General features: G+C 40.0%; 2 protein-coding genes across 3 annotated transcripts; both read right to left on the bottom strand.

Annotated features, from left to right (window-relative positions):
- Nucleotides 1–4458: 4458 nt before the first annotated feature.
- Nucleotides 4459–5648, bottom strand: LOC122011517 (ethylene-responsive transcription factor ERF069-like). The gene is made up of 2 exons (XM_042567910.1): nt 5551–5648; nt 4459–5469 (listed from the first exon to the last, which is right to left on the bottom strand). The coding sequence occupies exon 2, from the start codon at nt 5401–5403 to the stop codon at nt 4690–4692; it is 714 nt and encodes a 237-aa protein (XP_042423844.1). The 5' UTR covers nt 5404–5469; nt 5551–5648; the 3' UTR covers nt 4459–4689.
- Nucleotides 5649–8201: 2553 nt separating this feature from the next.
- Nucleotides 8202–13246, bottom strand: LOC122012458 (CTP synthase 1-like). 2 transcript variants are annotated; one of them, XM_042569003.1, is made up of 21 exons: nt 12922–13246; nt 12319–12398; nt 12023–12109; nt 11843–11893; nt 11627–11744; nt 11445–11501; nt 11282–11346; nt 11122–11202; nt 10948–10998; nt 10774–10836; nt 10614–10660; nt 10461–10530; nt 10309–10371; nt 10027–10116; nt 9896–9934; nt 9586–9813; nt 9420–9505; nt 9251–9299; nt 9039–9119; nt 8849–8942; nt 8202–8766 (listed from the first exon to the last, which is right to left on the bottom strand). In XM_042569003.1, the coding sequence occupies exons 1-21, from the start codon at nt 13037–13039 to the stop codon at nt 8576–8578; spliced, it is 1809 nt and encodes a 602-aa protein (XP_042424937.1). In that variant the 5' UTR covers nt 13040–13246; the 3' UTR covers nt 8202–8575. The 2 variants fall into 2 exon arrangements, with proteins under 2 accessions (XP_042424937.1, XP_042424936.1); XM_042569002.1 differs by having other exon boundaries at nt 11122–11205; nt 12922–13243.
- Nucleotides 13247–25107: the final 11861 nt, after the last annotated feature.

Below are 25107 nucleotides of genomic sequence, written 5' to 3'. Positions count from 1 at the left end.
GAAGGCTAAGGCACAGTAACCATGTTTTATATACTTAGGTTTACTTAATTAAATCCTAAGTACGTTTCTCAATCAACTCCCATATTTAGGTATTCCAAAGAGGCTTTCTCTACACCCAATACTTGATCCCCTTAAAATATGTCAAACGAGCTCCGAATAAATCCCAGAAAAATTCTAAAAATTCCTGAAAAATCCAATAAGATTATTTGTCCAATAACCTTATTATTTAAATATTATTTGGGTACCGTATTTTACATTATCATCCAAATTGATTTGGTGATTGATTCAATCAAGAGGAAAGAAAAGGAAAAATAAAAGGGAAAAAGAAAAACTCTTGGAAGATTTTAATTTTTGTAAAAATTCTTCCCTTATTTGCCTTGGGCAAGTATTATAAAAGAAGGGCTGAGGAGGCTTCATGAGACACAATTCTTATTCTCTTGGAGGAGTCTCTCTTGGTGGTGGCCGACCCTCTCTCTTCTCTTTTTCCCTTTGCTTTCTTCTCCTTGGTGGTGGTGGTGGCCGGATTTTAGAGGAAGAGGAAGAAAGCTTTTGGGTGGTGTTCATCTTGGAGGATCGTCACCCACACGACGTCCAAGGCGAGGCGAGGAATACGACAGAAGATCTTGAGGTCATTAGCATACAAAGAGAAAGTATAATTAGCAATTGTTTTCTGCATCATGCTAGTTATTTCTTTTTGTAAGAATTCCAAACACAAGAGGCATTAGATCTAATTTTTCGAATTAGTTTTTCGAGTTTGTGCTTTCTTCTTTTTCGAATTTGTGATTCGATTGTTCTTTTTGGTTAACCTAGAGTTATTTAAGGAAATTGAACATTAGCTTTCCTTAAAAGGCTTTGTCTAGGCGGTGGTGGTTCCTCCCATATCCAAGAAAGTCATGTGCCTCGCCATGCAGTTCTAGAAGTCAATTTTGGAAATTAATATTTAATGAAATTAATAACATAGGTGGATTTGAATCAATAGTGTTAAGTTCCGCTTGCGATTCAAATCTAAACCATTAAGAACAGATAAGTTAAATTTGGAATCAATGATGTTAAGTTCCGTCTGTGATTCCTAATTGAACTTCTAAAGAATACAATAGGTTATTTAAAGAAAGGTTCGACACTTGTATAAAATTTTTGTACAATGGAACCGGTACGATTTTCCTAGGACTAACCAACACATCCGAGGTGCCTCCAATGTGAAGATCTAATAGAGTTCTCTACGGTTGCAAACGGTCACGTAGACTGTGTCTAAGGCGCCTCAAATGCTCTTGAAGGTGCCTCGGACAAGTTGAGGGCACCTTCAACATAATGAAGGCGCCTCCAGCACTGCAGTCAGCGTAGGCGCCTTCAACACTTGTTGAAGCCACCTCCGGTTAGCTTCTTTAGCTCCTTTTGACTTCTTTTCTCCTTCCGAAGCTCCGATTGATTTGGTGATTGCGGCCAATCGAAATAGGGCTCACCCGAATCCAATTTCCGGCCTTCTCCTCGAGCAGGCTTTCGACCCGGTTTCTCACCCCTCGAACGTTGCGCACGTTCTTCTCGTCCACCGGTGTACTCTTCCGCAGCTCTTTCTTCTTTCGGACTCACCGAGCCGGTCAACTCCCTTCCCGTGTCGTCTTTCTCGCTAGCTGCGTCTTCCGCTCGACTTCATGCGCTCCTAAGCTCTTGCACACTTAGATACAGGGATCAAATAACAAACAGAATCTAACCTAACTTGGTTGATCATATCAAAATAACCACGGGGTCCAACAAAACCCAGTCGGCCCCTCCACTTGGGCCCCTCACTCAGTATGAGGGCCCGTCATAGATACAGCTGGGTCATTCGGCAAAGGACACCCGACTACTACTTGTTGTTGTTGCTCTAGCCTCTGCACTCGGGCAGTTATTAGTAGCTTTAAGTCTTTTTGCGATAAAGTAATTCAAGTAAATTATCCAGTCTCCTCCATCTCCGTGTTTCAGATTTAGGTGAAATTCTCGTAGATGACGCCAAATTTTATCTTGTCTGAAATTGGAGAAGATCGTGTGCTGGGTAGGTGACTCTAATGTTGAACGCGAGAAGACTATGAGCTAGAAGAAAATGACGTCAGGTGCTCCTGCGTGTCAAAAAAGAACGAACAAGGAAGAAAACGTTAGCAACGGGGCTAGGGAGGGGTCCCCAGCGCAAACACTCCGACACTCAAGTCAAATAGGTGACCTAAAGGAAATGGAATGCAGTGAACAGTATAAATGAATAGTGGTCTATATGTGCGTAATGTTGTGTATAGCATTGCGTACCTGCACCTTTAGAAGAGAGTGTTTACTTTCATTTGTGCACGAATTTTGATGTATTTCAAAGAATAAAACAACCATTCCGATATTCTAACACCTTTCTCAGATTGGGCCCACCATTTCTATATTTTGTAGAGTAAGCTTTCGCCACGACGTGCACAGGAAGTATTCCCTTCGTTCTTCAACAACGGTTATGCTAATTGTCAAAAAAGAATATTAGGTCGTTGGATTGATGAGCCCCTGATATGTCTCTACTGATAAATCAATTGGGTCCCATTGGACGTCCAGTTAGATCAATTGTGTAATGTTGGTCTTTTTTTAGGACTCGATCTTCTTGACGACTCAGTGCCCGATTGGACAAAGAGTTCACTTGGAGCTTGCCTCTAGGACAATCGACCAAGCTAAAATGACTCGACTCTCATTGGAGCTATAGGATGACTCAGGATTCCGTTGAGCTAGTGGAACTCGAGATTTGATCGGCCAGAGGGTCTGATTAGACAAGCTGCTCAGCGGAACTGGGCAACCTTGTGAGCCCTGACCATTGCTCCCTCCTTGACTTTGATCTCCACGCCGGCCGGCCTTCTTGATTTTGAACCCGGCTTTGGGGGCTCTATCATAACTCATTGAGAAAATCTACATATATCAACTTTGGCTATTGCCTATATATACTCTTGAAGAGTAGATGGTCCAATCGAAGTAGGTCATCAGATGCTTTAGATCATGCATTCTTTCTTATCTGTAAATGTGCTATGTGATTCTTATCAGTTAAAAATCATTAGACATTGGAACTTTTTGTTAATCTAGAACATGATACTTGTCTGAGTCATGTCCTGTCTTCATGTTTCTTATAGAAAAGTAGCAGTTAGCTGAAGAAGAAAAGCTTCGTTCATCTTAATTTCAAACATGAAACTTTAAGCATAGTTACAGTGCTCGTGGTCCAGCATCTGAAATCTTGGGATAAATTGATGTAAGAGCTTCTCTTAACCTGGTTAATGAATACCTTTTTCCGTGCAGTGGGTGCTGAATGATTTATCTTCTCTTCAGCCAACCCATGAAGTAGTGCGAGAGAAACCAATCGTGTTTGGTCCTACTCACATGACTTGCGCAGGAAGTGCACTGAGTGCTGCTGCTCCTGCTGCAGTTGAGCATGCCTTGCTCTACTTTGCCTGCTCGCATTCCATATCTTTGTTTTGATCATGTGGAATCTTCTTCTTCTCCGTCTATGTGGCCCCCTCCTTTTTTTTAATTACTCAGGCCAAACATTAAGTGATCCAATTGGTGGCAGAGTTAAACAAACAAAATCAATTGGTTCAGTCAATTTGGAATATTTAATTAGATTTTATTGAATTTAATTTGTGCAGATATATATGATGACTGGTTTGACCTGTACGTCGCTGGCTTGATCTGATTTGAGAAGTAGATCTGGGTTGCTCATATTAATTGAGACTTAGATCCCATTCTGCTGTCCATCTGTGCTGTCTCGTTTCCGCAAGTGGCCAGTGTGTTTCATCGCGCATGCATGCATATTGCATGCATTTTAAGAGTGCCTTTGCTGTTCTCTGGGACAGGATAGTGCAGATAATTTGATCTGATTGATCGATCGCACATATTATTCGAGTGCCCCACCGGTTTGTTTTGCCTGTGTCGGTATCCTACCGTTTGTTGATTTCACAGGCATCATCAACTCGTCATGCTTTTGTTGGATGGTAGGTATAATCCAAGTTCCACGGAGCCACATGAACTTGAGGTTTAGGAGGAGCTGACCAGCCATGTCAATTTTATATTGCTTTTGAGTTTATAAGTTGCCTCAGCTTGAATATCATTGGTGGCATACAGTGGATGAATCGGTGGCCTAACTATTTCCAACCATTGTGATTTAACTAGTCATGGTTCGATGACCTTCAATAATGATTAGATGGAGCTCCAATACCAGTTGACTTTTATTTAGTTAAACTATTTATTTAAAAAAGATATTTTATGTAACATGATTTAAACAGGACCACCCACGTACAGATAAATGTGCACGGGCGTCTTTCAAACCATATTCTCTTTAAACGATTTCCCTCTGGATGGTTCAATGCCGATCCAATGCGAAAGTTGTCAATATTAAAGATGTCATCCTCGATTCCAAGTCCAATATTAAAATGGAATAAAAGATAAATAAAAGTCAAGAAAAACAACATTATTCCATTCTAAGAAAAGCCGCTCATTTTTATTAGAGTAAAGGTGTGATATGGTTCATCACAGACGATCCGATATATCACAGGATCCACAGTACAATACAGTCAGGACAAAATACAGCCGCCCACTCTTGACTCTCCTCCCCACACCATTTTCATGTCAAAAATGCTGCAAATATTGTTCCATTTAAAACCCACACCACAAAAATAAAAATAAAAAATAGGTAAAAAACTCCGCCGGTTAGCAGAAATCTTCAGTGTCCAAGTCACCGAACTCCGCCACTTCACTCAGTCTCGGACTCGTCCAGTGGCGATAGTACGAGTCATGTAGCCAAAATGGCGACGCCTCTCCTCCCAACTCCGCTAAGCCGCCGTCGGCGAACTCGATCGGCGCCGTCCAGTCTTCCCCGTACTGTAGCACCGACGTCGGCGAAGATTGCGACCCAGCTACGACTTCGCCACTTTTAGAATGAGGGGACGTCGCCCTCTCCGCGAAGTTGGTCACCGCCCTCGGCCCTTTCAGCCTGACGGCGGCCTCGTCGTACGCCGCCGCCGCCTCCTCGGCGGTGTTGAAGGTCCCGAGCCACACCCTCTTCCGCTGGTTCGGGTCCCGTATCTCCGCGGCCCACCGACCCCACGGCCGCCTCCGCACCCCGCGGAACCGCTTCCCCCCGCTCTCGCGCGCCTCTCCCGACCACTTTTCCGCCTTCCCCCTCCTCCTGCTCTGCGTCGGCGCCGTCCCTTCGATCCGGATCTCACGTACGTGGCGCTTCACTCGGCGCCGGAGGTCACCGCGCTCCTCGCCGCTCGACGAGGAGTCGGTGGCGTCGGCATCGACGAAGAACACACGAACGACGCTTCTCCTCCCACTTCCCGCCGTGACCGTCTTTCTCGTCGAAATGACATGCTCGGAGAACTTGAGGCCGATCCGTCGACCACCGTCCGCCGGAATCATTTCCTTCTCTTCCAACTCCAGAGCAAGAACATTCAGCAAAAAAAGAGATATATTTGCCTCACCCACCTTCCACCATTTCTCAAGTTTCAAACCTCCAAATCAACGAATCGAGATAAAAGAAAGAAAAATAAAAGCTTAGGTTTTTACCAGGATTTAGTTCAAACGCCCAAATCGAGAAGTGAGATCGGACGGGAGGAGATGAAGCAGAAGGATGAGAGGTCAGAGGACGTGATGGCTTATTTGAGCTTGGCGACACTATGCTTTTGTCCCCACCACCCTCCTCTTTTGCCCATTTTTACTATGTTACCCTAACTACAGCTGGTGCCGTAGTCCCTGCAACTCCCCGGGTAACGGCCAGCTCATCTTCCTGCCGCGCGCGCGTCTCCTCGTAACGAGTAAGCTTCCCTGGCCCACAATGCACGGCCACGATCGCTTCTCCTCCATAGCCTTCGTCACGCGCGCGGGGACACGACGGGTTAGGTTGCGCCGGCGTGGTCCCCCTCCCCCCACCCGCGATCGAGCATGACCGTCAGATGGAAATCAGATAGGTATCGGATGCCAACCGCGTCATCATCTATATTCCGGTGACTGAAATCGTTCGCGGGAGAGCGACACGTAGGAAGGAAGATATGATTCTATCAATTAATTAATCATTAATCCTGTCTAGTATTCGAAACTAACTTAAGTCGCATGTAATCTAGTACTTATATGGACGCGTATCATATTATTATAAGTTTTTCTCCACACAAGATTTGGATTTGAAAAAGGGGGGAAAAAAAAAGGGGGAAGAACTAGAGACTTTAAAAAAAAAAAAAAATCCATAATCGCTAATGGAATTAAAAAAAATCCCGCAATTATTATGAAAACTAGGAAAAATAGGAAAGAAAAGGTTTAAATTATTATGAAACTTTTTTTTAAAGAAAAAAAATTAAATGTTAAGCAATGGAACAAAACTGCATCATCTTTCATATCTCATGATAATAATTTTATTAATGAATTATATTTCTTTCTTGACTCAGGTTTTTCCCATAAATCCAACCCATGTGCGCGCGGGAGCAATGGAGGCAGTGGCTGCCAATGGACAAGAACAAATGAAGGTGGGTAAGGATTAATAAATCTTGTGTCCGAATCTTTGCATTTAATTGATAGTAGACTTTTCCAAAAGTTGGGAGGCCTCTTGATTTCTTACTCTCCAAATCAGCTGATTCTTTTAAATGAGCTAAATCTCGGTGAAAATTATCTTTTTAACTTAGCCGACCCCACTTGCGACTTTACTGAACTCTTTTATTTTATATTTTTATTTAGTTTTGTTTTTTAGGATAAGATCTTATGCTATAAGTAGAACATATCAATCCTGATCGATATCAAAAAATTTTATTGGAAAAATAGAATTATTACTTATATTATATGTGTTATTGGTCATTAGACTATCTTCTTACTGTACTAGCTAGAGATTATCCTATAAGAAATTACCATGTTCCAGAGACATGTTATCTTAACAGTTATAAGCTAAAAAAAAAATTGATTAACTAAATTGGGTAACATCGAACCTGGGGTGAAAAAGAAAAGGACAAGTTACAAGCTACAAAACCCTACACCAAGAGGACAATTTCACGGATAATCATATCAATCTCACTTGGAAACATATGCAGCTAGCGACGATAGCATTCAAAACTTGCTTCTGAGCTGTATGTGTTTTGTCGTGTAGGTTTACTACATTTATAACGCTTGACAAAGATCTCTTAAGTGAGATTGAGTGGGCGCAGTCTACTTTGCTGACACTGTGGAGCATCCACGTGTTACAATTCTTTTTGGTCTCCTGGGTTTCCTCGTTTTGGCTGGTGGAAGCAGATGTCTCGATCGACCATGGACAATGGATCATGGAAAAAGCTTGGAGACTTCTAATGATAACAGCTACATTTACTTTGAAAGCACGATCGATGAAAAGGAAAGCATGATGATTATGATCGTGAGACATGGATTGTGCTGCAGCTGCTGTGGTGGGTCTATCTTTTCTCTCAAAGGATTGTCTTAGCATTTAGGCGATGCACACTGATGCATCATGCATGTGTTTGTTGGTTTTAGCTGAGATGATGTGCTATTCATATTTAAATATGGAATGAAAATTGGATGAAAAGAACATAGCAAACCTGATCAAGAACTGATGTTAAACCCCGCCATTCTGCTTGACGCTGCAGTTTATAAATAAGCTTGTTTACTGATTTAGCAAGTTAAGCTGATTAAAATAATCATAAAACTCTGTCCAATTCGTTTGCTGACCAGCCTAATTCAAAGCAAGGAAATGGTTGTTGCATGCCATGCTGATGAAGGAGAGGAAGATTTAAAGAGGAAAGAAGATCAAAAAGAGGTTCAATTAGAATCGCCGCTAAGATCACGTAACAGTTTAAACTACAAGATTTCTGTTCAAAGTAGATCCCAACAAAGCAAATCCTACTATGATGTTTGATAGTTAACAATATCTAAAACTTAGGGATCAAGCTGAGAACAAATATATCGTTAATGAAACTCAAAATTTCCTTCTCTTCTAGGTTACCTATGTGTTGAGTTAGTTGCCAGTTCGCCTGTCATATTCAGAGGAAAAAGAGGCATGAATCTGAATAGAGAAGTAAAATTATCACACTCCGTTTAAATTACTGAGAGCAGGGCACTATATTGCCAGACTTGTCCAAAAGAAAACAAACAAACAAAATGCAAAAAGACAGAAGGCAAATCGACTTTTGCTGGACGATCAGATTATGCAAATTAGTGAATTGAGAAAAATTATATATATCAGATCATAAAAGCAATCCATACTGATCATTGAAACTTAATGATTATAAAGTCATACAACAATTTCCAAATAGGACATCATACATAAAATCTTCTTTCTTCTCTTAAAACAACTTAGTCCCGATTCGCTAATAGGTCAAGGAACCAACTTCATCTAATCAAAATCAAACATTGTTTTAGAAGAAATAAAGCTACACCTGAAACTCTAACTGATGGCATGGTCGCTGCTGCTCCCTGTTAAAACACCGGAGCAGACACTCGACTTCATAATCGACTAACTGTACAGAGCAAATGCAAATCTGGAAGAATAGAAGGGGCAATAAAACCACAATACATAAAAAGCCACAACAATATCCAGGGAGTTAACAACTCCTAATGTCGATCAGACATGCACGCCGTTTCCATTGGAGTGGAAATTTCCATTAAGCAGACTTTTAGAAGATTTCTTCAAGCTGCTCCCATTTTGGTGGATCTTGGGGAAACCATTAATGGAAGCATGAGTTCTTAAGTTGCTCGGTTGACCAGCAGCTTGCAACCAAAGATCTAGCCGCCCGCATGATGCTGCTATCAAACCTGTAAAAGAATTTGTCAAAAACTATGCTAACAGGATTGGCTTGGTGTCTTGAAGTTATGCAAGATTCTAAATGCTGCGCACCTAGGAAAACTGCAGAGGGTTTCCCTGGTCTAGACTTGAATTCTGGGTGAAATTGCACACCGACAAAGTAAGGATGAGTAGGCAGCTCAATAATCTGCATGATTGTTGATAAAAGATATATAAATAAACAGAACCTACAAAAAGAATCTGAAATTCATAAGCGCAAGAAGATTATCCATATGTCTACTACCTCCATTCGTCTCCTTGTCTCGTCTTTACCAACAAAAGCAAGTCCAGCTTCTTCGAATTCTGTAATCATTTCGGGATTAACCTGCAAAATTAATGATTCAAAACCACAGGGAAGAAAAACAATAATAGAAGATTAAGCAAGCTCAGTAGTCGTATTAGACTTCTAGCATTAACATTAAACCTCTCTAATCAACAGAATGATTCAAGGCAAACCTCGTATCTGTGTCGATGCCTTTCGTCGACAAAGCTTGCTTTTCCATACCTAAAGAAACCGGAAGGAATAACTTGTCAACCAGTTTTCATTCTACAATGTTTCCAATCATTAATCTAAAACACTAGCTAGATATGATAATGCTAGCCTGAAAGAAAATTTTCTGCTTACAGCTTTGCAGATTTGCAATCAGCAACATCAAAATAAGTTCTCCTTGATCCAAGTCTCATTGTACCCCCCATGTGAGTTTTCGAGCCCTTTTCGTTAACACAGTGGGAATAAATCATGAAAGTGTTTCGCGAGAAAGAAGATGGAAATTACAGAGGTTGAGAGATACCTCTGGCATAAAAACAACAACAGGAGTAGTTGTATCAGGATCAAACTCTGTGCTATTTGCCTCTCTCAAGTTCATTACTGAGCGAGCATATTCTATGACAGCAATCTGCATCCCGAGACAAATACCGAGATATGGAACTTTGTTTACACGGGCATATTTAGCCGCAAGAATTTTCCCCTCCACCCCTCGATCTCCGAAACCTCCTGGTACTAATATGCCATCTGCACTCTGAGACAAAAGGTGTTTTGTTAACATGGGTACAAATTGTAAATGTTTGGCGTTGATTTCTCAAGTGAAAAAGCAAGCTTACTTTCAAACACCTCCATGCTGTTTTGTATGCATCTGGTGTCTGTACATAATGAGAATTATTGTAATTTTTGAAACAAGGAGGACACTGACAGGAATGACAGGAAGAGGTACTAGAACATCAAGGAAACATACCTCTTCAGCAGAAGTTTCTTCAAGATCAGATGAGGGGACCCAATTTATGACAAGTTTTTTCCGACATTCAACGGAAGCATGCAAAAGAGCCTGTAATTTCAACAGGGAGATTATTGCTGGAGAATGTTGACAAAATCAGTGAAAGAACTCATTTTGATAATAATTAACACCAAAGAGTTGCCAACTTAACAATGATAGCCCTGAGATGAGATGCACAGAGAATTACAAGTATTGATGGAAAATCATTGCACTCAAGAAGAACAGAGTGAAGTGTACATTCACCTTCAGTATAGAGAGATAAGAATCAGGAAGACCAGTGTATTTTCCCACAATAGCGATCTTCACCTGAAGAAAAATAGTTGTTTGATTAGCAAGTACTTTTAACTCATCCCTTGGAACGGATAAAAGAATCACAAAGGTAGACGAAAACTCACAGGCTCATGCAACCTATCACAGAGTTTAGCTCTATCCATCCATCCTGCCAGCAGAGGTTCCTTAGTGCATCTATACAAGTTAAAATTGATTTGTGAGGGAGGGAACCAGTAGATGACCATATTGGAACAAAATAAGCTTTGTAACAAACAGACCCTTGAAGGTTTAATAGCTTCAAAATAGCTTCGTGTGCCTTTTGCTCCTGTAGGTCAAGAAGGATATGTTTATATGGATGCTATAATAGCTAGAGATAATTTCTGCAATAGAGAGTATTCATAGTAATGCCAAAAAACCAAAAAAGAAATTATACTATACCCTCAAAATCAATGGAATGTGCCAGATGTTTGTAACATCATGGAGAGTAATAATATTTGCCACCTAAAAGAAACAGATAGTTGATTGTTGCCATCAAATTAAGCACTCTCATTCTAAAATAAACGAAAGAGAGCAGGAAAAATATTCTCAAAGGGTAAGAGTTGAGATGATTACTGGAACGTGGCAAAAAAGCGAGAGTTTTTCTTTAACATTTACTTCAAGGGGCTGCAAAAACGAAACAAAAAAATGCATAAAATTTAACTTCCATCGATCAATAACAGTAGTAGAAAGGAAATTAGCTGCGAGATACAAGAAGCCAAAACAATGAAATGAGAATTCAATAGGGACCTTCTCACAGCGGCAAGCTAAAATATGTGGTACTAGCCCAAGTCCTCGTAATCCCCTAACACTATGTTGAGTTGGTTTAGTCTTCTACAGGAATATAAAGAGTGTCAGCCATGAAACTTGGGAGAAATATATTCAGCTGAAATGACTTTGTAGTCATTACCGGCTCTCCCACTGATTTGAGAACTGGTACGAGACTGACATGGACCAGACAGAAATTACCAGGCCCTGAGTGAACAGCAAAAATCTTGTTCATGAGGAGGATCTAAAATAAGCAGTTAAAAACTAACATATCGAGTAATTAATTGGCTGCCGATTCTTCTCACCTACACGGTAAGAGAATTGACCCAAAGCTTCAATAAATGGCATTGATTCGATGTCTCCTGAATAAAAAATCACAGTTGGATGAACATGAAAATCTTATTTTTAGGAAATTCACAATTGGTATATGTATCTTTTGACTGCTTCAGTTTTGCTATCTAAAACCGAATTCCTGAAGGAAACTTACCTATAGTTCCGCCCAATTCTATAATACAAACATCGGCTGGTTCATCTTTACCATCCACCGGTATCATTGCCACACGTTCAATCCATTCTTGAATGGCATCTGTAATATGCGGCACAACCTTCAAAGAAACGAAGACGGGTGTGAAGGGATGGATACTAAGAAACTTGCCAAACTTTTCGTGAACAGGTAAAATTGGTTCAGGAATTATAGGCACACCTGAACTGTTTTTCCCAAGTAATCCCCCCTCCTCTCTCTGTTAATGACATGCTTCACAGGACAAAAAAGCATTATGAGAAGTGAATGACAGTAATTTTTTTAAAGAACTAATATAGGCCAAGACAAACCCAAGTTCATTTAAAAATTGAGGATCAGAAACATCCAAGGTATAAAGGTCACCTGATAGATTTTGCCAGTTGTAATATTGTTGTCACGAGTTAACTTGACGTCCAGGAAGCGTTCATAGTTTCCTAGATCCAAGTCCACCTAGGAACCAAAAGAAGGGACGCCATAAGAAGTGAAATGATTTCCTGCCCTCTCACGGAAAAGGGTTTGGCACAGAAATTTCCCAGCTAAATGAAAAGGTTATGGTTTCTAGATTTAAGAAAGTATAATAGGATCCCTATCCTTAAACGAAAAGCGATTTGTTTCCAGATTACGGGACGCGTATCAGAGATCTCTGATGTGCTCATTACCTCTCCACCATCATCTAACACGAAGACTTCCCCATGCTCGAACGGAGACATGGTCCCGGCATCAGTGTTTAGATAAGGATCTGCACCGAGTCAACAAATTGCAGAGTTAGAAATTTAAGATGAAGTGTGTTGAAGATCACTGTGACCTGGTATAAAAATAATTAGGATATGAAGAATTTTCGCGGATTATTTACTGTTTGTTACGTTGTTTTCTTCTAAGAAAACTAAACGAGAAACGCAAACACTAGAAAAGACAACAGTTTGCTCGGGACAAATACTTCACATCATCCACAACGATGTATGTTTTCCGTCAAAGTTCAAACAAAAGCCATCAAGTCAAAGAAAACTGCTAGAAAATTTTGGCAAATTCAAAGGAGTGAATCAGGCATCTGTGTTCCAGATGAGGCCCGAAACTTTTTGCCCTTGTCCGCCATTAAATCAGAAAGACGGAAGGAAAATCCATCTTTTAAAAAGGGAAAAGGGAGGGGAATGCGATTCAAGAAACGATTTTGACGATTTGAAACGAGAACACGCAAGAAATATATATTATATATATATTAACATATTTTGGTTAGGGAGGATATGAAAGGCCGAGGCGTGTACCGATCTTAATGGAGGTAACGCGGAGACCGCAGGCCTTGAGGAGGACGCCGATGCTGCTGGCCGTCACACCTTTCCCCAACCCACTCACCACTCCGCCCGTCACCAACACGTACTTCATGATCTCTCCTTCGCTCTTTCTCCCCCCACTAACGCTGACGGCAATAGCAAAGAAGAAGAAGAAGAAGAAGCAGAAGAAGAAGAAGACGAAGAAGAAGAAAGAAAACAGCAGCAGAAGACGAATACGATGAGAAGCAACAACGTGGTTTATTTATAATCCACTCGCCCAACAATCCCCATGCTCTTCTTCCCTTGAATACGAAATTTCTTTAATTCCTAACATTAGGAGAGAAACAAAAAAGGAGTTTTTTTCCACAACGTAATTCTTTTTTTTGCTGAAAAAGCGCGTTACTTTTTGAAATCGTAATGATGTCCATGTTCACTACAATTTTAAGATTTAAATGTAATTATAGTTTTTCTTAAAATTTGACATCACTATTTAAGTTTTGCGGTGCAAAAGTAACAACTCATCTTTTTTTAAAAAAATTAAATATTGCAAAGTAATTAATTAACATATCCGTCTGGTCGTTGAATTGGTTTATCCGTCTGGTCGCTGCGCGGCTTTGGAGGTTGTTGTGGCGGGTATTTTAATTTCTTGTTCTAAGTAAAAGCAATTAGGTGGCTAGCTAATTTGTCTCCCTGTGAGACAAGAACATAAATTTGATGTTATACATCTGTTCTAAGTAGGTTCATCAGTGCAAACGTAGCTCCTTTTGTTTTACTCTTATAAATGGTGTTTTTTGAAATTATTGACGAGGTAAATGCAAGATTTCCACGCTTCAATTGAAAGGGTACACGTCATTTACACAAATATATAGCGTTCTCCTTTTCAAAAAGGAAAAATTGATAGAATAAAGTTACATGTTCCACAATTTATAGAATAAAATGGATAATGTTAAATCGCTCGGCAAAGGGTCATGGATGGATTCAACATCTCACATGGCCAAACATCATGTCGAGGAGAAACAAAACGGAAAAATTGAATGCCTTGACCTATTGGCCTCCTGATCGGACCAACAACACCGACATATAATTTATCAGAACGTCACATTGGTGCTCTATGTTAGGTAAAAATATGTCCTTAGTTGAATCATGATGAAATCGTGAAAAATACTCTTCCATATGAGGATTCTCTCGGTACCTAATTTATACATCTGTATTTAATTATGAGGTTGATGATATTAAACCACTTGCGATGAATAATATCATGTTTTTCATTTTAGTAATTCACAATAATATTAATTTCTTTTTCTGCCTTTTAAAAATAAAATTATTTATTTTTGAGAAAAAAAATCAATTAAATATTCTCATTTTTAATATTCTAGATAGAATGAGTTTTGTTTTCAATGGAACCAAAGTGGACTGATGAATTACTTAAGATCTTGTTTTAGTTATCTACATGCTGCTGACTATTGTAGTAAAAAGATAATTGCTATCTCATATATTCCTCCGTAATTCGTCCCAGATTATATAAATAGATTATATAAAGAATATATGATAAATCATCAGATTAATTTATAACGTGAGAGAGATTGAGAGATTTTTCGTTAAGGATATATATCTATAAAAAATTAATATAACTGGACACGACGAGAATGAACCTGCCGACTAGTGAATTAAGGAAGTGAACGAATTAAACACGATGCCGACATTAATGGCTTCGCCTGAAGTTGCCAAGTGGCGAACTAACACGCGACCCATCGGGTAGTGCCACGCATCGTTCTCATGCTTCCTTTTCCGATCGAGACACCCGACCGCACCGCGACCTTCACGCCAGCTTCAAATCTCGTAATCGTAGATGCCCCGACCATCTGGAGATGACTCGGCCGGGAGACGGCCAAGAAACAGCGCGCGCGAATCCACACGCGGCGTGAATCGCAGGGGCACGTGGTGGGGCCGCCTGCGGGCGCAGGCAGAGGCCGCGATCACATGAGTGAACGAATCTAATCGAACGCAGACACAGAATCTGAGGGCGCGCCAGGTCGTATCTCGTAATGGATTCGTGGAAGAACGGTCGTAACCGCCGTGCACCGCTCGTGGGCCCGGTGCCTGCGGTTGGGATCGTGGGATGTCGGCGGATTCTGCGGTCCGGTGGTTGCCGGATTTGATAATTGGATAAAAAACCATGTGGGCGGGCAGGTCGCCGTATGCCTGTAAGGTCATTTAATCGGGGACCACCACCACCGTCATCGAATAATTTCACCGCCCCGATTCGGCCTAACGTGTCAGCAGAATCTTGGCGGTTTAGTAGTCGTTTGCTTCCGTTAGATGTCGTTAGTTAATCAAGCGGCAAAAATGGCAGTTAATTTAACCCGACCAACTTTGCCGGTCGTTAGATGAATGGCCACTGATCAAAATCAATTCAAAAGGAATGAAAAACTATGCATACAAAGTGCAGCAATCAATTTGCGAGTAAGTGAACGCATGCCAAACAGGGTATGAATTGGTGACCAAGACAAATCATGAAACGAATAAGATAACGTTGGCCCAGAGGCAAGGTATGGAGGACGACCAGCTTGATGTTTCATCACTCACCCCACATGACTTGAGCCAAATTGGTACGACCTATGATCTGACAAGGCTGTGTGTAGGGATTACATGCATGAGCACATGAATCCTTTCACATGCGTCCTTTTTTTCCTATTGAACTCTCCTATCCTTTTTTTTTTTTTTTTTTCCTAATTACACACTTTGGGAAAGCAGTTGGGTTTAGTTCAGGTGACTACTACGTCAATTGTACGAATACTATAGCACTTGATGCAATAATAAAAGAGGACCCATTAAATATGGATTAAATAATAAAGATAATAATTAATATGAATGTCAGAAGGTCAATGGTAAAGGATCAGACGTTGAGAGACTAAGTGGATCTTTCCAATAGTGGTTGATCGAGCATATATTGTCCGATTAGTAAAGGACTGGTCCAAGCGAAACGCTCGTTTAGCAAAAATCATCACATGATCGTCACAAAGCAAAGAAGTGTGCATATAACCGAAGCGTTAGTCCGGTCTGGCGGAAACAAACATCGCGACTTGTCGTCATGCGGAAGAGCAACCGAGTCCGACCGAGCAGAGGAGTACTCAGCCTAGCGGCTATCCCGCTCGGCCGAGCAGATGGATCACTGACGTATCCTTCGGGGAGATAGCGCCACTAACACAAGACATGATCAACTGGCGGATCATACGACGAAAGCTTCTACTGTCTTGTCAAGGATATGCATGCCCTGTTAAGGTATGGTGTCAGAGGCACTTTTCTGACGCATCCTTTCATGGGACAAATTGAAGAATGTACCCACTATCAATTGGAGAATGTGCCCACGTCTCAAGAGAAGTGCGCACATCGTACACCATGACACTATATAAAGGGGTCCATACATCGACGGAGGTACACGTTATTCACTATTCACGCCTGTGTCTACTGTTGCTTCATCTTTTCCTTCTTTCCGGTGACTGACTTGAGCATCAGAGGGTCAACACTGGTGACTCCTTCCCTGCCTCGGCACTGACGTTTCTTGTGATGGATCGAAAGCGCTAGAGGGGGGGGTGAATAGCGCTCGTGGCTATTTTAACGATTTATAACACAGAATAGAAACGCAACGGAAAGTAAAATCAAACACACAGAGACGCAGGTGTTTTACTTCGTTCGGAGCCTATGGCGACTCCTACTCGAAGGCCCGCAGTCCTTGACCGCTTTCGGTGGGCAACAACTATATATCGGAAAGATTACAATTTGAATTACAATTAAATAAGTAAACTAATACCGACAACAAAAGATCGAAGAGTCTGAGCTTTGGGTTGTCGACGTCGACTAGTAGCACTTCAAGGTCGTCTCGTTGGCAGCACTTCACAGAAGAAAGCTTAGAATTCGTTGTCCTTTGAAGCTGCTCCTCAACTCTCCTTTTATATGAGGTTCAGGGCGCCTGGGACCTTTCCGGGCGCCTGGAGTGTGACGTGGCCAGCCAACCAGGTTGCTCCACGTCACGAAGTCGCGCAGGGGATAAAAGTTGGTCCCGGGCGCCCGGACCTGTTCCGGGCGCTCGGACCTCCGGGCGCTCGGATCCATCCCGGGCGCCCGGACCACCTTTTTCCAGCAGGTTCCTTACCTGCAAACAAAGGTTAGTCCGAGCAATATACCCTGCAAGACAGTGTTAGAATCTGATAAAACACAGTAAGGAATAACTGACAGTCTTTGGACTGTCCGAGTCTGACTTCGGATTCCCAACCGGAAACCCTAGGTCGACCCGACGCCTACTGTTCCCTCTACGGGGAACGCGTCCTCACCTACTCCCCTCAGGAGAGATTACCTGATGTCAGTCCGGTCCTCCAGACCGACTGGACTTTCCGCCTAGGGTTACCACCCCCTAGGACCTAGGGTTACCGCCCCCTAGGGTTTTTCTCCACCTAGGGTTACCGCCCCCTAGGACCTAAGGTTACCGCCCCTTAGGGTTTTCCTCCACCTAGGGTTACCGCCCCCTAGGACCTAAGGTTGCCGCCCCTTAGGGTTTTCCTCCACCTAGGGTTACCACCCCCTAGGACCTAAGGTTACCGCCCCTTAGGGTTTTCCTCCACCTAGGGTTACCACCCCCTAGGACCTAAGGTTACCGCCCCTTAGGATTTTCCTCCACCTAGGGTTACCACCCCCTAGGACCTAGGGTTACCACCCCCTAGGGTTTTTACCTGCCTAGCCGCAGCTAGGACTTTTGCCTAAGTATCACTTAGGACTTTCCTGCAAGCTCCATGAACCTTGTTAGATAACACCATAGCTTAACTTTGAGCCCTTTGCCATAATCAAAACTCAGGTTCGATCATTTGGTGCCCACTGCACCAACATCTTGTGTTGCAGAGAGGAGCGGAATCTATATCCAGTCAACGTTGTAGCCACATCCCCAGCTTGCCATCTCCACGATTTTCGGACAGGATTATATTGGCGTCGTCTGTGGGAACGTAGCCTGCATCCGAAATGCGAAGATGGAGGATACTAGATGACTCGCTACGATGACTTTAACAAAGGAGGAGTTGGATATGCTGATACAAGCCTGAACGACAAAAATAGTAGAGTAACAACAACAGACGCTGGTCGATCGCTAGATACAGGAGCCTGCGGCCTCAGCAGTGGGTCATCAAGCCGGATATGGAGATCGAGTGGAGCATGTACTCGTTCAGGGACAGAGTAAGAATCTGACCGACATATATGGAGACGCGCCTAACGTGCTGATCCCCTTCCATTGAGCACTTTTGCACACTCCATCAGAGGAGCTAGACCAAGTGGATAAGGAATGAGGATCCTCCTCGGATGATGCGCCCGTTCAAGACGCGCGTAAAAGGGAAAGTACTAAGAAATGATGATTTGCCCAAGGGGATTAATCAACAGTTCTTTCAGGGAATCTTGGATGAACCTCTGCTAAAGCACTACACCCAGTTGACGATCGACGAGTACAACGGAATGATCGATCTGGACGACCATCTGGCCCAGTTTAATAACACGATCACACTTCATCAGTACAACGATGGGGTGAAATGTTGGGTCTTCCTCATGACCTTCTCCGGATCGACGCAACGCTGGTTCAGGAGATTGTCGAACGGATCAATCCATAGCTTCAAAGACTTCTGAGAGGCATTCTTACATCACTTCGCCAGCAGCCGCGGCTACCAGAAGACAAGCGTTAACCTGTTTTCCTTGAAGCAAGGGCCCAAGGAGGCATTGAGGGCTTACATCAAGTGTTTCAATCAGGTGGCCATCGATACTTCATTGGTCTCCTCGGAAATATTGGTGAATGCCTTCGCCCAGGGGCTCGCTGAAGGAGAATTCTTCCGCTCACTCATCCGGAGGCCGCTGAAGGACTTCGACCACCTGCTCAAGAGTGCCTTCGTGGAGTTCCAGGAATTCCTCCCAGAGCTCTTTGGCGGAGTTGTAACTACCAATTTGATTAACCTTCTGGGGTGGAAGGGCGCTCAACAGATGAAATTTTGCTTTATCATTCGCCATAAAATCAGCTTGTTCTTTCTTCATCCATAAACATTCTTCCTTTATAGCTCCATGTTGGTCCTTGGGGGCTATAAAACGATATTTTTATGATTAACAAAATCTCAAAATCCGTTTTAAAAAACACCTCCATCCGACGTTCCCATTGTACGAAGTCTCCCTCGAACTTTGGTGAATGAATTCTTGCACCGACCATTGTCTCGTTTCTTTAGTTGACAGTTAGTCCTTCTGAGGTGTCCTCGCTCTGATATCACTTGTTAGGACCCTTGGTGGGCGACTAGAGGGAGGTGAATAGCCCTGCAAAGAAAAACAACCTTCCTCGGATGTTATAGCTTAATTAAACGCTTGCATGAAATAAATTAAGTAAATAAAGAAAAGAAGAGGCACGAAAGAGTTTACTTGGTTACAACCGGGGAGGTTGTTAATTTTAGGAAATTAAAAAGTGCACTGAATTCTTCTTCAGGTGAAGAAGCCTCTTTACAGCAATAACAACACTCAAAAATCAAAGCTAGACAGAAGAAGTTGTTTACAAGTGTTTTATTTCAGCTTCAGGGACCAGGACTGTATTTATAGCCCTGGTCAGGGTGTCACTACAAAAAAAACACCCATATAGGAGCGGTTTTTTTTTTACTTTCAAAAGCGGTTGTCAAGCACTCCTACACTTTTACCAACGGTTGCAAAACTACTCTTCTTGTTGCCTTCCCTATATCCTATAGTAGCGATTTTTGTAACTGTTGGTACAAGTTGAAAAACTGCTCTTATTATTCTATGTAGGTACAGTTTGAAACCAATCTTACACGTGCATGTAACAATGGTTTCAAACCGCTTCTATAGGTATAAATACAGGAGCAGTTTAAACCGCTCTACAACCCTTTAGGTGTAAGAACAATTTTAAACCGCTCCTGCACACCATAAATATAAGAGTGATTTTTAAACACTATTGATGCTAGAAATTTAGGAGCGGTCCAAACCACTTCTAAATGTCATGGGTATAGGAGCACTTCAAAATATTGTTAAAGCGAGAAATATAGGAGTGTTTTTACAATATATGAGTGATTTCAAACCACTTCTAAATGTCATGGATAAAGGGGCATTTTAAAAAACTTTAAGAGCTCTACAAACCACTCTTGAACCGTGCTCTTATATGTCACGAAAATAAGAGTAATTTCAAAATTGATGTTAGAAATTTTAGATTTGTTTCAAACTATGCTTAAAAGTACAATCTATTGATTTATTAAAAGTGATCTAAATAATTTTATAGATTAAGCTACCTAATCAATTATGTAAATCAAAATTATCATGTTAATTGTGTCTAATGATGAATAAATCAACATGATTTGAGATTAGATACTTGCGAATACTAAATTAAAAGATGTTTTTAATTACAACTCTAAAGATTCTTTTACAATCAAAATATGAAGATGAACAAAAAAACCCTAGAATTCTTGTGAGGATGATCTAATCTCCGGCTTACTCTTCCCTCCGCCTTGCTTCTTGGGCAGTAAAGCTCGATGGATGTTGGGCATGACCCACCATTGGAAATCGTCGCACACACTAGGAGCGCTTGCCAAACTCCTCATCATTCTTCATGAGCAATTGAATGTGCCTTAGGATGATGCACCATTTCTGGCCAACTCCAGCACCTTGAACAATAAAGAAATATAAATTTAGGTAGAAAAGGGGATCTCTAGTGAAAGAACAAAATAATGAAGTGATTTACCTCAGCATCTATGTACTAGAGGTGTGTAGAGAGAGACCGGTGCACTAGAACCAACACGCTGAGAGTATCGATCGACCCTAAGGTAACGAGCGATGCACCCCACCGGGAACTAGAGATCAAGCTTCTATGACCAAGAAACAACCTTCGTCCCCATGGCCTTGCTATGGCCACTCTTAGTCGTCATCACCCCCACCGCCATCGAACTCATCGTAAGGCAAAAAATAGCAACAACGATGGATGCTAGATGTGTAGGATTTGCGCATGATTTTATTGAATGAGTCATCACTCGGATTGCCAGCGTGGAACAACTAAAAGCAAAACTTAGTTTTATTAGATGATGTGAGAAATTTAGATATCCGACTATGCTTTCACATGGTGGTAACCTCCCTTTTCAATTAAGCAAAACATGCTCCCCAAATCCTCTAGTATCAATAATATTGAATAAATGGCAATAGCACAATGTAGTCAATCTCATTGGGTTTTTTCACTTTTATTTTTTTACACATTTTTATTTTAATATTTTTTTACACATATTTCTTTTTTTTTATTATTTACACCGTTTTCCTTTTTTTAAATTTTTTACACGATATTCCTTTTTTATTTGTTAACATTTTTCCTATTTTTAATTTTTACACATTTTTCCTTTTTTATTTTTAAATGTATTTTTTTTATTATTTACACGGTTTTCCTTTTTAATTTTTTACACTCTTTTCCTCACATTTTATTTTTTTAATTTTTTACACGTTTTCTTGTTTAATTTTTTACAAGTTTTTTTTATATTATTTATTTATCTACTAGTATAATTTAGATGTGTGCAGTTTGAAGCATGTGTCTTTTGCAAATCAATTCTTACTCATTAGAAAAAAAAATAGATATACTACCTTAGCGGCTCTCTTGTGTTGGCCCCATTGGATATAAATGAAGGTAAATACAAGTATACAGATGTTAGACGTATGATGGTGTGACCACGGGTCGTCAGTTCCTAGTAATCGATTGCTGATCATTACGTTAGAGATGTCATGTGTCCACCATTTATATTATACCCTAAGGGCATTACCCATTAGAGAAGAGAATATAAGTGGTTTATGGTCGCACTAATTCTTACCCATTAGAAGAGAGAATAGTTTATAGCAACACTTTACCTTGGGATAGAAACAATGAGCAGTAATATTTCACACAGAACCGTTGCTATAAGTCTTGCAATCCATTGCACCATTATCTCGGGATAGAGCTATCAATTTAAGTTGAGTCGGTCAAGTTGGGTCCATTGGATTGATACACTTTAATTGTTATTTTTTAAAAATATTATTGATCAATTTTAACTTCGCTAAGTTATTAACTAAATTTATCTGGTAAAAATATTTAATTAGTAATTAATTTTTTTAGCATCCACCATTAGAAAAAAAAAAAAGATAGTTATAACAATTAGAGAGTATGAAAACAATAGTATAAAAATTAAAAACAAAAGAGAGAAATTGAGAAAGAAATGAAATTTAAAGAGAAATAATCTATTTTAATATTAAATATATTTTTATAAAAAAAATAAACATAAAAATGTCATGTCCAAATTAAAAATATATATATATATATATATATATATATATATATATATATATAATTAATAATAAGTATAATCAATACTTTTTTTAATTTATTAGTAAAACCTAACTTACACTAGTAAAAAAATAAATATTACCGTTCAAATATAATTTTGATGAACACTAAATTAAATATTACTGAAAAAATAAATATGGTTAGTAAAAAATTATATATTATCGATTAAATCTAACTTTGATTATAAAAAAAATAAATATTACTCGTCAAAGTTGGTAAAAAATACACATTACCAATAAATAGATTTGATAAGAATAAAAATTAAATATTACTAGTCAAATCTAACTTTGGTTAGTGAAAAATTAAATATTATCGATCAAATCTAAGTTTGTTTAGTAAAAAAATTATACATTACCAGTCAAAGCTAAGTTTGACAAAGTAAAAAAAAGTATACATTACCAGTCAAATCTAACTTTGGTCATCACACAACTGAGAAAGAGAGAGTGTAAGATTAGGGTTTGAAGATCAAGAGTTGGATGCGATGAAAAGGGTGAACGAACATGTGATTTAAATAGGAAAGAAAGGGATGATTGACTATTTCAGTAATATTGAGTAAGATGGAGGGGATAGTAATTTTCAATTATTGGATTGATTTTAATCTAATGGTAAATAATATCTAAGTTAGAGCACCTTGTTTGCAATCCATTTCCCTTGTTTTATCCACTGAGTGATTGCCACTTAGATAGACTATTTTAGAGCTTAACCAACAATTCAATACCGTCGGGATATCCTTTTAAAACTTTTTGAAAATTTAAAATACAAAACATTTCATAATTAAATTTAAAATTCAATATGAGTAATTTAAAAATTATTCCTAGAAGTTAGAATAGTAGAAGCTATTAGCAACAACGTTTGATACAGAACTATTGTTAAAAGTACCAATTATTTGCAGTTTCAAGATTATTTTTTAATAGTTGTATCAATAAGAGCAGTTTATAATAGCGATTAATGCAAATTAATGCTAAAACTATGCAATAGGAGTAGTTTGAAAATTAATTCTAAAATAATGGAGCAATAGAAGTGGTTTAAAACAGCATTTTACACAAAATGATGTTAAAATTATTGAGTAGGAATGATTTGATAATTGTTCTTAGAAGTTAGAGAAATATAAATAGTTAGTAGAAACATTTGACATAGAATTGCTACTAAAATTACCCAAATATCAACGGTTTCAAGATTATTTATAATATTTATCATTAAGAGTGGTTTACAGCGGTGGTTTATTCAAATTTATGTTAGAACTATGCAATATGAGCAGTTTAAAAACTAATTCTAAAACAATGTGCAATAAAAGCAGTTTATTGTGGCACTTTACACAAATGATGTTAAAAGTTTTCAGTAGGAACAGTTTGATAATTGTTCTTAGAAGTTAGAGCAATAGAAACGGTTATTAGCAGCGTTTGACATAGAACCATTGCTAAAAAACCCAATATCAGTAGCTTCAAGATTACTTCTAATAGTTATATCATTAAGAGTGGTTTACAATGGTGGTTTATTCAAATCGGTGCTAAAGCTATTCAGTAAGAGTGTTTGCAAAATCGTTCCGAAAAAGTAAGACAATAGAAACGGTTTAGTTCAAATTGATTCTATTGTTGGATTTTCAAGGGCGGTGTTACAATCGCTCCTAATAAACCACTTCTATATAGATGTTTTTTTTGTAGTGTGCCTGGAAGGGTTCCAGGTGCCTGGAGGGGAATAAAACTTTATCCCCATCGCAGCAAATCACGTTTGACGTGATTCGGATAAGAATCCTGGTCCGAGCGCCTGAAAGGGTTCCGGGCGCCCGGACCATGAAAGACAACCTCTTGTTGACTTTCGGTCCTGGTCTTCAGCTCTGGTTCCGTTCGTCTTGGTCCGGGTCTTTCACTCTGACTTTGGCTCCACTTTGGTGATTTCGGCCATCTGGAATATGACTCACCCGAACCCAACTTCCGACCTTCAAGGAAACTTTTGCTCCGACTTCTCATCCCTCAGAAATACCACACGCCTCCTTCTCGTCTGCCCGTGTACTCTTCCGCAGCACTTTGTCCCTCGGACGCACCAAACCCATCGGCTCTCTCCCATGTCGTCCTTCTCACTAGCTGCGTCTTTTGCTTGACTTCCTATGCTCCGAAGTTCTTGCACACTTAGATACATGGTTAAAACCCAACATGACCTAATCTTACTTGGTTGATCACATCAAAACTACCTTGGGATACCAACAGTATACCTTGGATTAGTCACCTAAGAGGTGGATACCAAGAAAATCCTAGAGTTATGCATGTGGCATCGATTTTGTATTCAAGTTTCGGTTGGGCATTCAACCGATGAGCACAAAATCAAGATGGAGCTATTGGAGATATTCATCCCTTCTAGCTTCCAAGGGTCTAACGTTTCCAAGTAACAAAAAAGCATTCAAAGCAAATTCTTCATTGTAAAGTTATTTTTGATTTCATTTGTCTTTGTATTCATTTTTTATCCTGCTCCAAGATCCTCAAGTTGACTCACAGGCTTACTTATAAGAAAGTTGACCACTCTTGAAAAGCTTATTCTTAGGGACAAGTATCAGATTTTTTTTTTTTGAAGAAGAAGAAAAAGTCCCCCTCATCTCTCCTTAGCGTTATCCTTTTATACCTTTTTGGTGCACTCTTCTTCTCCCTCTAATTAATGATGCTGCATTAAGTATAGAAGATCTTTATTTTTGCTTCTTCTATGTATTTAATAAAGTTATAATACTTGCATAATTAATGAGGGAGACTATTATTTTGCTTGCTCTGACTGTTCCCTTTCCCTATGCACTAAGGGATTAATAATAGGTAATTAATGTATGCGAC

This window comes from Zingiber officinale, chromosome 8A, assembly GCF_018446385.1.
Source record: "Zingiber officinale cultivar Zhangliang chromosome 8A, Zo_v1.1, whole genome shotgun sequence".
Taxonomy (NCBI): domain Eukaryota; kingdom Viridiplantae; phylum Streptophyta; class Magnoliopsida; order Zingiberales; family Zingiberaceae; genus Zingiber; species Zingiber officinale.
This window is presented reverse-complemented; position numbering and strand designations above follow the sequence as displayed.